General features: G+C 43.0%; 2 protein-coding genes across 3 annotated transcripts in view; both read right to left on the reverse strand.

Moving 5' to 3' along the window:
- Positions 1 to 149: 149 nt before the first annotated feature.
- henmt1 (HEN methyltransferase 1) lies at positions 150 to 4,464 on the reverse strand. 2 transcript variants are annotated; one of them, XM_084547907.1, is made up of 9 exons: positions 4,297 to 4,464; positions 3,905 to 4,017; positions 3,040 to 3,174; positions 2,722 to 2,904; positions 2,410 to 2,596; positions 1,343 to 1,466; positions 1,052 to 1,181; positions 781 to 938; positions 150 to 453 (listed from the first exon to the last, which is right to left on the reverse strand). In XM_084547907.1, exons 1-9 carry the CDS (start codon positions 4,378 to 4,380, stop codon positions 344 to 346), a joined length of 1,224 nt encoding a protein of 407 aa, XP_084404033.1. In that variant the 5' UTR covers positions 4,381 to 4,464; the 3' UTR covers positions 150 to 343. The 2 variants fall into 2 exon arrangements, with proteins under 2 accessions (XP_084404033.1, XP_084404032.1); XM_084547906.1 differs by having other exon boundaries at positions 151 to 453; positions 1,265 to 1,466; positions 4,297 to 4,462.
- A 1,144-nt stretch (positions 4,465 to 5,608) lies between these two features.
- fndc7b (fibronectin type III domain containing 7b) overlaps positions 5,609 to 15,789 on the reverse strand; it is a 34,482-nt gene continuing 24,301 nt past the window's right edge. Inside the window, exons 40-59 of the mRNA XM_084548251.1 lie at positions 15,243 to 15,500; positions 14,902 to 15,162; positions 14,717 to 14,766; positions 14,390 to 14,600; positions 14,012 to 14,272; positions 13,473 to 13,733; positions 13,092 to 13,352; positions 12,568 to 12,828; positions 12,028 to 12,288; positions 11,653 to 11,910; positions 11,075 to 11,338; positions 10,693 to 10,953; positions 10,049 to 10,309; positions 9,258 to 9,518; positions 8,916 to 9,173; positions 8,295 to 8,555; positions 7,894 to 8,181; positions 7,555 to 7,791; positions 6,854 to 6,919; positions 5,609 to 6,648 (exon numbers count right to left, since the gene is read on the reverse strand). Of these exons, the coding sequence (XP_084404377.1) occupies positions 6,365 to 6,648; positions 6,854 to 6,919; positions 7,555 to 7,791; positions 7,894 to 8,181; positions 8,295 to 8,555; positions 8,916 to 9,173; positions 9,258 to 9,518; positions 10,049 to 10,309; positions 10,693 to 10,953; positions 11,075 to 11,338; positions 11,653 to 11,910; positions 12,028 to 12,288; positions 12,568 to 12,828; positions 13,092 to 13,352; positions 13,473 to 13,733; positions 14,012 to 14,272; positions 14,390 to 14,600; positions 14,717 to 14,766; positions 14,902 to 15,162; positions 15,243 to 15,500 (4,784 nt within the window). The 3' untranslated portion in view covers positions 5,609 to 6,364. The remainder of the gene's footprint in view (positions 6,649 to 6,853; positions 6,920 to 7,554; positions 7,792 to 7,893; positions 8,182 to 8,294; positions 8,556 to 8,915; positions 9,174 to 9,257; positions 9,519 to 10,048; positions 10,310 to 10,692; positions 10,954 to 11,074; positions 11,339 to 11,652; positions 11,911 to 12,027; positions 12,289 to 12,567; positions 12,829 to 13,091; positions 13,353 to 13,472; positions 13,734 to 14,011; positions 14,273 to 14,389; positions 14,601 to 14,716; positions 14,767 to 14,901; positions 15,163 to 15,242; positions 15,501 to 15,789) is intronic.

The following is a 15,789-nucleotide window of genomic DNA, read 5'->3' on the forward strand; positions in this document are numbered from 1 at the left end:
TCGGCCAACATCTGCTTCCTTAACAAGTGTACTGGATGCTTCAAATGTCTACCTTGCACTGTTGAATAAAACAGTTTAAAAAGCTCAGCGTGTCCATATTTCTTTTAACTTGCGTATAATGAGCAACAATGACAATATGATTTTTTTTTTTCCACATTTAAGAGGTTTATTTACTAAATACATGTGGATTATTTTTTCAGTAGTTCAGGTCTCATTTTCATACATTTTTTTTTAATGAAACCTCTACTGTTAAGCTGTAACCAAAGGAAACTATTTATTCTGATGATGTCTAACTTTAAACAAGTCACCTTCTTGTCCTGACAACAAATCTGCATCCTCCAGATCAAACATTTTCCTCCCAGTCTTCCTCTTGCTCAGTAGTGTAGGAACACTGGCTGGCCTCTGCATAGCCACTGTCCTCAAAATTGTTGTCAGTCTCCTCCTCTTCTCGCTCTAAGAGCATAAATGAAGGACAAATACAATGCCATTCAATTCAGTGAGTCTTGCAATGAACAGAGGAGCAGGAAATAAAAGTCAAACTGACGACATCTGCTGGGCAAACCTTGATACTGCACTTGACAAACGTGAGACCTAATTAACTGTGTCACTGCTGTTGAAGTTCTGGCCAGTAAAGGTTATATGCTTATGTAAGTGTTATAGCTATACAAATGTATGAACCATCCGTATCATCAACCATAGGTGGTATTGAAGCTCAGTGTGGTGGCTCCAAGACACTCCTAGCTAATTGATAAAAGACAAACACATCTGATTAAACATTACCTGCATCCTGGTAATCTAGAAGCACAGCAGAGCCATCCTGGCTCAGTTTAACTTCAGGACTGTCCATCAGCAGCAGTCTGAGATTACTGAGACTTCCACTCAGTTCACTGACTTTAGAGCAGCAGGAGAACAGCTCATCCAGCGGTACAGAAACACACCTACACACACACACACACACAGACAAAAAGGTAATTCAATGCAGACTTTTTTTGGGACAGCTCATGAATCGTTCCAAAATGGTTCTAATGCTTCCTCATTAAGAAAAACACACCTGTTGAATGAACAGGCCCCCTCTCCTTCTTGGCCGTTTGTCCAGAGATCATCATCATACTCCCCTTCTCCGTCATCCGACACGGCTCTCCCACACTGCTCCACTGGACTGTTCATCTCTTCTCCACACGCTGTAGTTTGAACATGTATTTTATATATGTCACTACTGCCAATTACAGACATTTCATATGTTTAAATTTAGATATTTGTCCACCTGTTAGTTCCTCTTCCTCATGCTGTTCTGAGAGAAATTCTCCTCCTTCACCCTGACACATTGTAGAAGCATCCTCACCCTCACCAGACTTCTCCTCCATCCACAGATTCTTCAGTTTTTCTGCACAGTAAAGCACTTCGCTCACCAGGACCCTGCGCAAGATGTTGTTGTCACGCAGGCTGGGGTAGTTTATACTAAACAGCTGATAAAAACAGACGCAGATCAAAATATCAGATCACATTCATAGATTGCCTCAGAAACCTTTACTAACTTGGACACTCCGAAACGGGATTTTTACAGCAAAATTAGCAGAAAGGTGTAGAATAATCTGACGTTTAAACTTTGTATTAAGGGAGAATCAGTGTGGGTTGCGGTGCAACTGGTGTCAAGACCTATATCTCTGTGCAGTTTTCAGCAGCCACCAACAGAGGTCAGTAAAGCTTAAGCCTGCTGTCAACTCAAAATACTACTGCTTCATAAAGTATATTTAATAACTTTCATTTTTTATTAGGTATAAGAAACAGTGGAATCACTAAACATCAATCAATTCTTCAGAGGAACTAAGGGTCCATTAAAACGAAAAGGACATTCAAAAGAACAGCAGGAAGCAATGGAAGCATCTAAACATTATTATTTTTGTGTAAAGTGTAAGCTTTGGAGAGCTGATTTTTATTCATAAAATAAAACTGATTAGTGTATGAATCATCATAAAACAATACATATCCTTACACTCACTTCTGTTATTTTTCATCTCAAAATAAAGAGCTCATGTCTCTTCCTTTCAAGCCCACAGAGAGAAGCTCAAAGTACACTCCCATTTTCTCGTTGCAGCTGTTGACACATGCTGCGTAACAGCTTGAGTTTTACTTATGCTATACGCCAGGCTAAAACTGACTTGAAGTCTATTTTCACATGTAACTACAATAAATGAATTGCCCTTCAGCTCAATATTGTGCCTAAAGTTGCTCCTATGCTCTGCAAAGATGCTGCTTAAACTGAAAGTCCTGTACAGTATAGCCACAATGAAAGAAAAACTGAGAAGTGCAGCAAGCAAAAAAGGGGTATTAGCTAAATGGAAAGCAACTATGAGTATTGGTCCACCAGGAGGCCTGACACATTAGAGAACTACAAAGAAATATACTCACCAGTGTGTATGAAAAGACATCCTCTGCACCATCACCAAATAACATGCTGCTGCTATCTCTCCCACCAAGCCGGTGAAACACACCGATCTGGGAGCAGAAGCCGACACTCTCCCGCTGGCCGGGTGGTGGCTCTCCAACACCAGTGAACTCCACGTCATAACCATACTCCGAACACACCTTCAGAGCCCTGAGGAGGGATGAAATTTTGTCAAAACACAGTTAAGATTTATCCAAAAAGGAAATACGTCTATGGGTAGATTTGTTCATTGCATTCATTGTTGCTTGACAACAGATTAAAGCATCACACTGTACCAGGATTGGAATTCAGCTCTGGTCCACTCAAACTTGTGGTCACTGTGTCTGAAGCCCGACAGTCCAGGGAGAAGAGCGTTGAACTCAGAGTTTGGGGTGCTGACGATAACCGCTGTAGGGGTCATGTAACCAAACACCACTGCAGAAAAGTGCTCCACATCAGCAAGAGTGAGGTGCTCTATGCTGCACACAACCAGAGAGGGGAAACATAGTGATGGATGAAGGCACAGAAAGAAACAGAAAAACAAAAAATACTGGTATGTGATGAACAATAAGAACGTAATCCTTTCTGGCCACGGCGGTCAATCAGCCACTTACAGCTCTATACTGGTGGCCAGATCAAATCCTCTGAGACGGGCATCTCTTTGCGTGACTGAGCCTTGGTATAGCTCAACGTACAGCTGATCAAAACTGGGCTGTAGATAGTTGGTTGATATTGGAGCTAATCCATGCCTGAAGAAAACATATAAAAGGAATCAAGAGGTCACCTCAACAGAGCAATTATTCTAATTAATAATAATGATAACCATTCATTGACACAGTATAAAAGTGTCGAAATCACAGCTATCTATTCTGGATTTAAAACGTCCAAGAAACCCGACTCATGGTGACATGGTGTTTATAGAGGTTTCAGCCAAAACATTAAAACCACTGACAGCTGTCATCCCCGAGCAGGACGATGCGACCACCAAAGTGTTTTGTGGTGTGGCACGGCCCAAAGAACATGGGGGAAAAAAAGGCCAAAGGATTTGACCAGGACTCCCAATTCCCCAATATCCCAAACTGATTTGAGTTTCCTTGATGGGAACAAGCCCGATCCACAAAACCCCTTGCCTTCAACCCATAGGGCACAAAGGATGACTTTCTGGCACTAAGCAAGGCACCATCCCAATTTGACCCTTGACAAAGTTGTTCAAATCTTTCCACTTGTCCATTTTTATTGCTTGTAACATGAGCATTTATGACCAAACCTGGCTGCCTCACATACCCCACCACTGACATGAAATCAGTGTTAATCACTTAATCACAAGTAGGTCATAATGTTAAGGTTGCTTGATGTAGTGACATTTATAGTCGTGGACTCAAAGGTAATTTGTGCGACTCTGTACATATATATACACAACCTAGACACCAACAGGCCAAAAAATATTAATTCACACAATTTATTAATAATTATACGTACATCTGTTTTCTGACTTTTGCGCCGTTGATGTCCACTCCAACCAGCAGCTGGATTTCACGGTGAAACTTGAGTTTTTTCAGGAGGCTGCACTCCCCGCAGCCCAAATCCACCACCTGGAGAAAGGCGACAAGCTAAACCTCTAGCTAGAAAGGTAATTTCAACTTCTATTAACGTAAACTGCCATTAACGGTCAATGCTCCTGAGTTTGCTAAGTAAGCGCTAACGTAGCTTGCTAGCGTAGCTACGTCAATCAACGTTGATTGGCTCGGCGAAAAACGTTGCTACCGTCATTAGCTTCTTTAGTTGCCGTTAGAAAACGTTGCTCCTACTAACGTTAGCTTAGACGTTTAATCGTAAAAAGTGAATATGTTTCTCGTTGAGACGTTGGCTACCTTTTTGGGTTTGTTCCTCTTGATATAATCGATGACAAATTGATGTCTCTGCCTGTGAAGCGGCGGACTGAACATGGTTTGCATCTTTAGCTAGCGTTAGCGGTCGGTTAGTGCCGCCCGCCGCGCACCAGAGGGCGCTGTTTTCAAAGACTCGGTGACTCGTACTGCAAATTAATATTGGTGAAGAAAATTTGTAAATTACAAAATTTTAAAGTATCATTGACATTTAGTCTGTTGGTTGACTGGTCCAACTCTTAAACCAAGATTTCTTTAAAAAAAAAAAATGTAGTAATTTCAAATACAGATCATCACCGTCGAATTTAAAGGGGTTCATGATCCTCAGAGGATGAATCTTCCTGACTTTATTTGTAATCCCCTCACTTTTCATTGTTGACATTCATTCAGTATCATACCTGTGCCCACCTGGTGAATGTTAGTACAGTGTTTACTCTCCTTTTAATTGTTTTAAATTCAACTTATGAGAGAGTTATCTGACATATTACCAGCTAAATGATTCACTGTGATTATCCAACCAGTTGCCTGTCTGTCAGCTGTTCGGTGCTGGGCGTGCTGTGATTACAGTAATTTGATTACAATAATGTGAGTAAAAGGCGTCCTGGTCTGAATACTTTGTAAATCTGCAATGTATGAAGAATATTGTTTAGGGCAGCTTTAATATAAGGGACTCGTGCATAAGATGTGCCTGGTATGTTTGCCTCCATCTTAATAATGATAAGGAAAATTGATGAGTAGGAGCATGGGGGACACCAAGATGATGAGAGGGAGGGTGTCAATAAGAATGGAGGAGAGGCAACAGGGAAGAAAATGTTGAACATAAAGAGAGATGATATATAGAGAGCTGCAAGACCTCCTCAGTACCATCGTGCTTCTCAAAATACCGCATCGCTCCGCTGACTGTGATGCTCAACTTGATTGTTGTCATCTTCATCTCCCGTTTCAGGCATGGACACATTCCTTGACGTCTAACATCTTATGTACAATGTTTTCGGTTAGACAAACGGGGGATATCATAGAATTTGAATCTAAAACAAATGTTGCGTGGAAGTGATGCGTGGCATCATTTGACATATGAGCTGTGTTGTTTTTCGTTCCTGTCTTGCTGTGATACCAATTTGTGAGATGGCTCCCTCTAATAATAGGCTCCCCTTCCAGCTACACACACACTCAAAGCTGGCTGACCATGACTTGGGTTGTGTCATGATGGTCGGGTGGTTTTCTGGGTAAAATTGTGTGCACTCTTTCATACCTGGTGAGCTACACTCTTGCTTCTGCTTCTGTTGGGAACACAGTGTTCATATTAGTGCTCACATGGCTATTGGTTTCTACCACCAGGCCAGCAAACTCCTCAACTCACAATAAACTAATCTCTGGACATTGAACACATACGACTGCTACTTCCACTTGTCAACTTTTGTAAATATGCTGTAAATTCTGAAATATTTTTAAATTATGAACACAATTAAAAGTAAGCAATGTGGTATATTTACACACACACACACTTTTTTTTTTAAAGAAAGAGACTATAGTGTTTTAATGTTTCACAGATAATTTTTATTCCTTCATTTCTGTGACAGCCAGAAAAAAATATCTGTCCACAAAATGAGAAGTCACATAGTACATCAAAGAGAAAATATACTGCATGGTTTTAAAAATATTGCTTGATAAATTATCAGTTTATTAGTTTACACTACATCTTTTGGTTTAACAATCATCTGGAGAATCTAGAAATATAACAATTTTTTGATAAATATAATTTCAGCAATACTACCACCTATTGATAACAAAGATTCATAAGCATTCAAATCTAAAGCTTCTCGTCAGGTTTGATCATTTCTTTGTGACACGTAAGATAACCCCAAACAGAAGAATGTAGTTGTGGCTTCGCAGGTGTGACTACTTTCTTTTTACATTTTTGTTCTTAAGAGATGGAGACTGTAACAATTATGTATGCTACTGAGCGGAGAAGACAGTTGTGAACCCCATATAATGGTAAATCTCTTTAGTCCAGTGTCTATGTGAGTGATTCTGTGTGTGTGTGTGTGTTTCATTAAGAGGCACCAGTGTTTCTGCACTCTGGCCAGGAGTAGTTGCTTTGGTTGATGGCGTTTTTGGCGGCCACCCTGATGCAGTAGGTGGTCCAGGGTTTGAGGTCAGTCTCTGTGTAAAAGTCGCCTTCCACGCTTCTCACTCTCGGTGGCTGGCCGCCCTGCTCCTCTCTCTGCTCCTCCTCGATCACGAGTGTGTACTCGGTCGCGTCCTTCACCGTCGTCCACTTCACAGACAAAGAAGTTCCACTTACTGTTACACTCAGCACTTCTGGGATTTTGAGATCTGGCAGACAGAGAGAGACAAGTAAGAAACATGGATTGAATATAAAGACAGACAAACCCTCTGTGACTCCTTTGTACTTTCTTGAAGAACAAAGTTGAAACCCATCGTGGTAGCTCAGGTCATCAATATCAATTTTGAATTTAAAAAAATGGGGGAAAATGTAGAGTGTGAGTGGAGCTGGCGTGTGATGCCTTAGTGGACTTACCCTTTTCTAAACTGGCATAGACTTGAGGGGCCCGCAGATCTCTTCTTCTGCGAGATCCCACAAGACCTGAGGAACATGAGAGAAGTAATCATGAGATATACGTCTGAAGCTTGATTTTTAAAATATACACAATAAGGATTACTGTTGCAGCTGTAAAGATGCAGTAAAATACTTGATACTAGTTTTGCCTCAGTGATTGTAAACTGGACCGCAACCAGATGCAACTGAAGGTTATCTAGTGAGGTATTAAACTTAAGGTTTTTTCACCTGTAGCTTAGTTCAAAGGGAAAAACAGTTTCTTTTTATCTCTCATTTGGTTTGTGTTCACACTGATTTAAACATGAAGTTACAATACAGATAGGTAGCTCATGAACAGTTTTTGTGATGTCGCCCTGTACCACCTTAATAGTAGTTATGCTTTTGAATTCAATCAGAAATATTAGCTGTAATATCAACTAACACAAAGTCCTGTGGTTAGTTTATTTAGTTTTTACTCCACAAAAACAAACCAGTCCCCAAACCTTCTTTTAAAGAACCAAACAGAGTAAATGTGAAAGTGCTCACAGACTATCAGGCATTAGGGAATTTAGTAGAATGAATGACAGAAACACAAAAAAGCAATGTGGAGTTAAAGTCTTCAACCATGGGTCAAATTTGTATGATTTCATGGAGAGATGTTGTTGCTGAGTCCTGTGTCTGACCTGTAATAGACTGGCTGGGGTTGCTCTCCCCTACGGCGTTGCTAGCTGTCACTTCAGTGGTGGCAGGTGTGAAGTTGGTCAACTGGCAGGAGAGCCCGGTGGTGTTGCAAAGCTTTACGCGGCTTTCTCCCGATACGTTGTAGACAGTGTACCTGGTGGCAAACACAGATGCATCCCAGGACAACACAGCGGACTGTGTGTTACCGGAGTATCTCACATTCTGTGGAGCACAGGGGGCTAGGAAAGAAACAGTGACAACTCTGTTAACAGATGAACCGAAGGTTACTAAAATACTCCTTTCTATTTACAGTGAGGGATGAGTAAAGTATTTAAAATTACCTGTTACTCCAGAGATGACACTGGATGGCTCACTTTCCCCAGCTGCGTTTCTGGAGTGTACAGTGATGTTATACGCTGTGCTGCAAGGCATTGGGAACTCAAAGTACGGCCTGGGCTGCCAGTAAGAGGAGACGTTCATCAGGGCCTCTGGGTTGTTATCGAGTTTACCGATTACTCTGGCCATGTACTCGACGTCAGAACAGTTGACCTTGTCCCATGAGACCATGGCCCAGTACATCTGTTCTATCCTCTGCATCCTGACACTCACATGGTCTGGAGGGCATGGAGCTGAAGAGGAAAGAGATAGCATTTTAAGTATGTAAATAAAGTATGTTGACTACAAATAGCACTTCTAATGTGAGTATTGTTATTCAGTAGTTCTTCATAGTAATAATAGTTACCTGCTCCAGCCTCCAGCGGTGCACTAAACGAGCCGTTGCAGACACCGTCAGAGGACTGCACAGAGAAATTGTAAATGGCGCCACACTCCAGGCCCTCGAAGGTGCAGGAAGGACTACTGCTGTTACAGTAGAGAGCGTCTCCAACCATGGGTTGTGCACAGCTAAAATATTCCACAGCACCCTCAGTGGTATTCCAAGTCATGAAGGCGGACTTGGTCTCACAGTCAACGTCCACTGCGAGACTGGAAGGCCCACAGGGCACTGAGAGAAAAGAGAGAGAGAGACGCATGTAGACAGTTTTTAAAAGTTACCAACGATTTGAAAGAATTATTTTGCACTGTTGTCTTTGCATGATTTCCCTGAAGGATGAAAATTTACACAACATCGGGCAGCTACCAAGCATCTGAAAAGCTGTGCAACATATTCATATTTAACGTAGGTTCTGCCAGTCTAGTGTTGACAGCAACTTGTTTTCTTTGTTATTCACACACTAGCATGCAGTTAAAAGTCATTGAAAGTGGTACTTCAGTTAAACTGATGCTGCTGTAGATGATAACGTACATTTGGAATGATTCATCAACAAACAATAACTAGAAAATAACTTATCATCATGGGCTGTACCTGTTCTGAAGGAGGAAGTGGCGGGAGGACTGGTGCAGTTGTCCCCACTGGCAGTTATGACTAAGTTGTACATCTGGCCACAGTGAAGTTTAGCCAAAGAGCAGTTGCTCATTGAGGATCTGCAGGTCGTAACGTGTCCATCTTGTCCCGTGGCTGTGAGCTGGTAGGATGTGGCCACAACGGACTTTGACCACGATATAGAAGCTCCATTATCCTGACATGATGGCACCACTGTCACATTGTCTGGTACACAGGGTGCTAAAAAAAACACATGATAACATTAAATATCTCTACAGAGATCTCAAAATACTCAAAACTTCATTCAGGTGAACTTATTAATACCTGTTTTAATCTTCTTTGGAGGGCTTCGGAGGCTGCTGCACTTATCAGAAGACGCCGATACTATGATGCTATAGTGCATGCCACACTGGACGTCCTCGAGTACGCATGAATTAGAGGAGCTGTTACAGGAAATTAGGTTTTGGTCGTCTCCCTCAGCAGTCACCAGGTAGAGGGGTGTTTCCACCATCTCCTCCCATTCGACCAGGATTGTGTCGCTGTTGCATTCTGTCATTGCACTGATGGATTTCAGAGCACAAGGACCTGCAGGAGAGGACACGTACCAAGAAATACAGCTTCAGAAAACACAAGCAATAGGAAATAGTTAAAAGACGCATGTCATTTCCACTGCCTGATCATATCATCCTATTATAATGTGACTTCTTGCTGTACCTTGTATGATGTATGACACAAAAGACTAAACCCAGCTGTTTTAAATTTGGGGGTCAGGACCAGTACAATGGGTCCCAGGAGGAATTTGATCAATTATTTAAATAAAAAAAGAGGAAAATAAGTTTTACAACACAAATTGTGATTCATTTTAGATGTTCTACTCCAGTTCTTGCTTTTTGTGAAATACTGGAGCAACAGTTATTCAAATGCAAGTGTAGACTGTCACTATTTGACGAAAAACGCGTGCTGTGATGAGTGGAACTAACAATGCTTAACAAACCTAGATGTTTTTAACAGCACTTTGTGCTGGACAACATTTTTAGTTGTCTTTATTAAGTGTAAAATACGCTTAAACACTCCACACAGCTGACAAATCACGAGTACAGATTCTGGTCGTCTACCTGTCTCAAGCTCAAAGGTGGTGCTGTGGTTGCTGTGGCAGTCCTTGTTGATAGCCGTGACGTGGAAGATGTAGAGCGTCCCACACTCCAGATCTGGGACGTTGCAGTGAGAGGTGGAGGCAGTGCAGTTGGAGCTGTGACCGTCGGCTGCCTGGGCCAGCGCAAAGTAGCTGGTTGCTCCAGTTGAATCGTCCCACGTCACCCAGGCGGAGTTTGATACGCAGTCCAGACGACCCTTAGGGTTCCTGGGCACGCATGGAGCTGTGGAGGGTGAACGGCAAGAGAATGAGCACGCAGCTTGGCAGGGAAATATACATTACAAAGAGTTAATAAAAGTAAAGAATCACAAACAGCCTCCACATGATTCCTACTCATATTATATCAAGCAATAATCACAAACACATTCATTATCAGTTAGGGCCTTATCTGTCCCCATACAGTAGAGTTACTTTAATGCTTTGTGGAGAGTTAAATCAAAACTCAAGGCAAAAATGTACACATAAAGAGCAGTGAAAAAAGAAAATTGGACACATGTCTCAATCTACAAGTACTGCTGCTGTTATTTGTCTTATTTTTATCTACTGTAGGCATAGTCTGTAGACTTTTGATCTGAAACTGGACGTGTTTGACTGCTGGAGGTTTACCTGAATGAGACTGTACCACGGGGCTTGGTTTGCTCTCACAGTCGTGTCTCACAGACAGCACGGTGACGTTGTAGCTCTGTCCACATGGCAGATTGCTTATAGTGCAGTCAGTGCCGCTGGAGTTGCAGTAGAGTCTCGCTCCGGTGTTGCTCACCGCCGCCACATGGAAGTACTGGGCATCAGGGTTGGGGGACCAGGACACGGTCATAGCACCTTCATCACATTGTGAATCGACAACAACGTTCTGGGGTGCACATGGTGCTAAGGGACAAAAAAAAGAGGAAACAGAAGAGATCTTCAAACTCAGAAACTGACACTAATCACCTTCACCTTCTATATCTTAGAAAGTCACAACAAGCCTTAACGAGTGAGTTTACGATACCTGTCCGCACGTAAGACTTGTCGCTCTCCATGCTGGAACAGGACTCGTCCTGGCCAAGCACGCTCACGTTGTAGGTCTGTCCACACTGCAGGTCGCTCAGATCACAGTACGTCATGGTGTTGTTGCACTCACTGCGGTGACTTCCGTCTGCTGTTACACCCACTGCAGTATAGGAGAGCGCGCCGCTGGCTGGCTCCCATGTCACTGCAGCGGAGTTTGAGTGGCACCGGAGAGAAGCTTTGACGGCGGTTGGAATACAAGGTGCTGAGAAAGAGAGAAAGAAAAAAGCAAGAAGTTTGTTGAGGTACTGTAGCTTTATAACGAGAATATATGAGAGGAAACACGACCCACGTTAAGTAGAAATGCATTCTGAATTAGAAGAAACCCTAATACTTACAAGATAAGTATATGTTCAAATTTATTTGCCTAAATTGCTTCTATTTACATTTCTAGTAATTACATTTCTTTACGTCTACATATTTACTTTTAGTAGTAAACTGACCCCAAACTGAAAAACTGTCATTATTCTTGAAACCATCCCACCTCTTAAAACACACCATTCATTTTTACATATTTACCTGACTGGAGGTTGAGGTAGGCACGGCTGTTATCGCAGCGTCCATCCCGAGCTGTGACCGTCACGTTGTAGAGCTGGCCACAATGCATGTTGGGTAGCTCACAGCTGCTTTCTGTGCTGTAACACTCAGCCTTGTGACCGTTGGGTCCCATGGCTTGCACCTTGTAGGAGGACACGCCCTCTCCTTCTTCCCATGACACCACACCTGTGTCGCTGCTGCACATCATCTCTGCTGTTACGTTCTGTGGTACGCATGGTACTGCGGAAAGACACGTATGAATAAAGAAGGGCATCAATATGGCTCTGAAATGGAATAATTATGTTCATCACAGATGTCTAATATTGTTTAAACACGCAAATTAAACATTGATTCTACCTGTGCCGATCTCCACGGCGTAGCTTTCGGCGCTGCTACACGTGTCATCTGAAGCACTGACAGTGATTGAGTAGTTGAGGCCGCACAGCAAGTCGCTCAACACGCAAGTTGTCTCAGTGTTGTTGCACGTTGAAGCATAGCCACCGCTGCCCTGGGCAGATGTGATGTAGGACAACGCTCCTTTACTCGGCTCCCAAGAGACCGCCACAGCCCCAGACTCACAAGCCACCCGCGCCTCCACCTGTTCAGGTATACAGGGCACTGCAAGGACATAGAGAGATAACTATTTTTCAGAACTGCAAACATTTTTATTCAATACAGATCTAATAATCATGGAAAGATACGACTAGTAATTATTATAAATAGCAGCTCTCCAGAGAACATCAACTAGTTTGGATGGATCGGCTCATTTTGTCAAGCAGTTCGCAGAAAATCACAAAATTACAAAGTGCTACTTAAATAATTAGTTTTTAAAGTAGCTTAATCTGTAACACAGCTTTCAATCGCACTCCCAGGCCCCAACATGTAAGGTATCCTCACCTGCTTGCAGCTGCGTCATGTCACTCTGCGAGACATTGCACACGCTGTTAACTGCAATCACAGTGATGTTGTAGGTGAAGCCACACAGCAGGTCTGGGAGGATGCAGGACTCCGAGTCCGTCTCACAGCCAGTTTCGTGTTCTTGCACACCAAACGCCTGGACGATGTAGGAGTCGGCCCCACCGCTGGCCTGCCATTCCACCTGCGCTGTGTTCGTAGCGCAGTCCAGTACAGGCATAACATTCGTGGGAGGACAAGGCACTGGTGGGCACAAGAGAGAGTATGAAAGAGATCACTGAGGAGTAATGAGTAATACTTATGGCGGTTTTGTACTTAGACACGTACTAGAATTAGGCATGCCTCAGAGAGCAGTCGATATTTATAATGCAGATGTACAGAAGCAAATAAGCTGCTTGTCATGTTTTTTTTGTTTTTTAAATCTAGAAATAAGCGCTTTTTAGGAAAGCCTTACGTCACAACTCTAACCTGTTTCTAATGCTTAAATGCTTTTGTTTTGTATGTACCTGATTCCACTTGCAGTGAGGTGCTGGGCGGGCTGTCACACTGATCATTTGAAGCCACAGTGATCACATTATAGGTTTGGCCACACAGCAGGTTCTTCAGCTCACAGTTGGTAAAGTTGGAGGTGCAGGTGGAAACATGGCCACTGGAGGTCTGGGCTGTTGCAGTGTAGTGCAAGGCGCCCTCGGCGAAGGCCCAGTTTAAGAGGGCTGAGTTGGTGAAGCAGTCCAGAACCACTGAGCCAATGTCGGGTGTGCAGGGAACTGACAGAGGGAGGGAAGTAACAGAGGACTTGAGTTAACAGAGCAATAACTCGGTGACAAGTACAAATGTAGACGTCCTGACAGTCATGCAAAAGATTCATTAAAATCCAGGTGTTCTACCTGAGTTGAACTTTATAGCTGGGCTGGGCAGGCTTGAGCAGATATCATCCTGTGCCACCACTTGGACAGAGTAAGACAGTCCGCAGGTCAAGCCGGTCAAAGTACACATTGGGTCTTCAGTCTCACAGGCGGACACATTTCCCTGCGTGCTGCGTGCCGTCACTTTGTAAGACAGAGCCCCATCGCTGGCACTCCAGGACACAGTGGCCTGATTGTTGGGGCAGTCAATGTGCACTTCCACATCAGTGGGAACACAAGGCACTGGATAAAAGAATAAGGGACAGGAGATTTAAGTATGTTGAATAATCCAGATAAAAAAGCTAAGCATAAAGAAGAAACATTTTCCAACAAGACTAATATTTTATACATATTAACTGCTTTGAGTCTTCATATAAGTTTAAATAAAGTAAAAAATACAAATAGCATTGAATATGATGTTCATAAAAAAAGAGAACAGGCCCAGAAGGTCCCTTTAAATTATTTACGCACATTCAATAAAATAAGAATAAAACAAGATAAAAATAATAATGAACTCTCACCCGACAGCAGCGAGTCGGCCTCACTGGGATCAGAGTCACACTGCTTGTCTGAGGCGACAACAGTCACGGTGTAGTTCTTTCCACAGACGGCGTTCGGCATGCTGCACTGAGTGCTGTCAGACCAGCAGCTCTTTGATTGGCCACCTGGCAGCATTAAGGTGGCGGTGTAGAACTCTGCCCCGGCCGAGCCAGTCCACGACACCACAGCGATGTTGGACATGCAGTTCATGACACTGGAGACGTCGGTGGGCGGACAGGGCTCTGAGGGAAGGAAGGAGAAAACGCGGGATGAGGAGGGAGCGCCCTAATTTTGACAAGGTTTATTATCAGTGTTATAAAGTGTATTTTTGACCTGTGTTTGTCACTGTAGGACTTTACCTGACTTGAGCTTGTAAGGTTGACTGGGCTGGCTTGTGCACACAGAGTCTGCCGCCTGAACGGACAGGAAGTACTCCTGACCGCACTGGAACTCAGAAATGAACGTCCAGGTGTCGGCGGTGCTCAGCTGCACTCTGTGGCCACCGTTGGTCTCTGCAGTCACGATGTAATAGTCTGCAGTTTCGCTGACATTCCAGCTCAATGATCCAACCTTAGGAAAAGATTACAATATAATAACTGCACCAAGCAGAAACGATAGATACCACATTGCTTATTATTTACAGAGCAGGAATGTTTTGAGAGACAGTTACAAAAAGAAAAAGTCACCTTTGTAGTGCAGTTGAGAGATGATTTCAAGTTCTGGGGTATGCATGGAGCTAAAAAGAGAACACAGAGGTTTAGATTTGATAAGAAGCATTTTCATTATTGATTAATCTGCTGATTATTTCCTTATAAAATGTCAAATGAATCATATGTTGCCTATAAAATTCCAGGTTAGTTTGATTTCTTACCCATCCGTATTGAAGTGCTGTTGCTCGGCATGCTGGTGCACATTTCATCCATGGCAACAACGTGAACGGTGTACACTTCGCCACAGTGCAGGTCATCCCAGGTGCAGCTGGAGGTGTTGGTGGCACATCCGTGCGTGTGGCCGTCCTGTCCCGTTGCGATCGCCATGTATGACTCTGCTCCGTCGCTCATGGCCCAGCTGACCGAGCCCAGGCTGTCCTCGCAGTGTGTATAACCCTGCACGTGCAGAGGAATGCAGGGACCTGAGGAGAAGGTGAATGGTCGAGTCAAAAGCCATTTCACTTTATGGAGTTTGAGGCGAAAATATAAATAACACACGTACCTGTCTTGAATTGGTCAGGCAAGCTTACGGGACTGTCACACTTATCATCTTGAGCTAAGACAGTGAAAGTGAACAGTTGCCCACACGGCAGCTCAGCCTCTATTGTTGTATCGTTGGTTTGGAAAGAATTGCTGTATCCCAGGTCTCCAGTGGCCGTCACCACGTACAGTAATGCCCCTTTGGCCTCAGACCAATCCAGCATCACTGTGTCGTTTTGGCATGAGCCGCTGGCTGTCAGGTCAGTTGGCTGGCAGGGTTCTGACACAAGACGACACAAATGTCACATTAGTATCCTTTGAGAGGTTTAATTTGAGCTCAGATGACATTTTTGCTGTTTTTAACTTTAGATTAAATAGCAAATTTGAATAGTAAAATATTTTAAATTGAATATCTTTGAACAGAACTGTAAATGTTGTTTTGATATTTTATGGATAAAATTATCAATCAATTATAAAAATAATATGCAGATGTGTTAATAATGAAAATAATAATTAAATATGTTCTTGTATGTACTGTATGTAATCTAAAAATCATTTTCTTGATTAAT

The sequence above is a fragment of the Chelon labrosus genome, assembly GCF_963514085.1.
Source record: "Chelon labrosus genome assembly, chromosome: 7".
NCBI classification, from domain to species: domain Eukaryota; kingdom Metazoa; phylum Chordata; class Actinopteri; order Mugiliformes; family Mugilidae; genus Chelon; species Chelon labrosus.

Bases quoted from the DNA above. Each gene is read 5' to 3' on its own strand.
- henmt1 (XM_084547906.1), bottom strand. From the start codon at position 4,380: ATGCAAACCATGTTCAGTCCGCCGCTTCACAGGCAGAGACATCAATTT. The intron at 4,018-4,296 runs GTAGCCAACGTC...GCCTTTCTCCAG, and splicing joins AGAGGAACAAACCCAAAAAG to GTGGTGGATTTGGGCTGCGG. The intron at 454-780 runs GTAATGTTTAAT...TTATGCTCTTAG, and splicing joins TCTAGATTACCAGGATGCAG to AGCGAGAAGAGGAGGAGACT.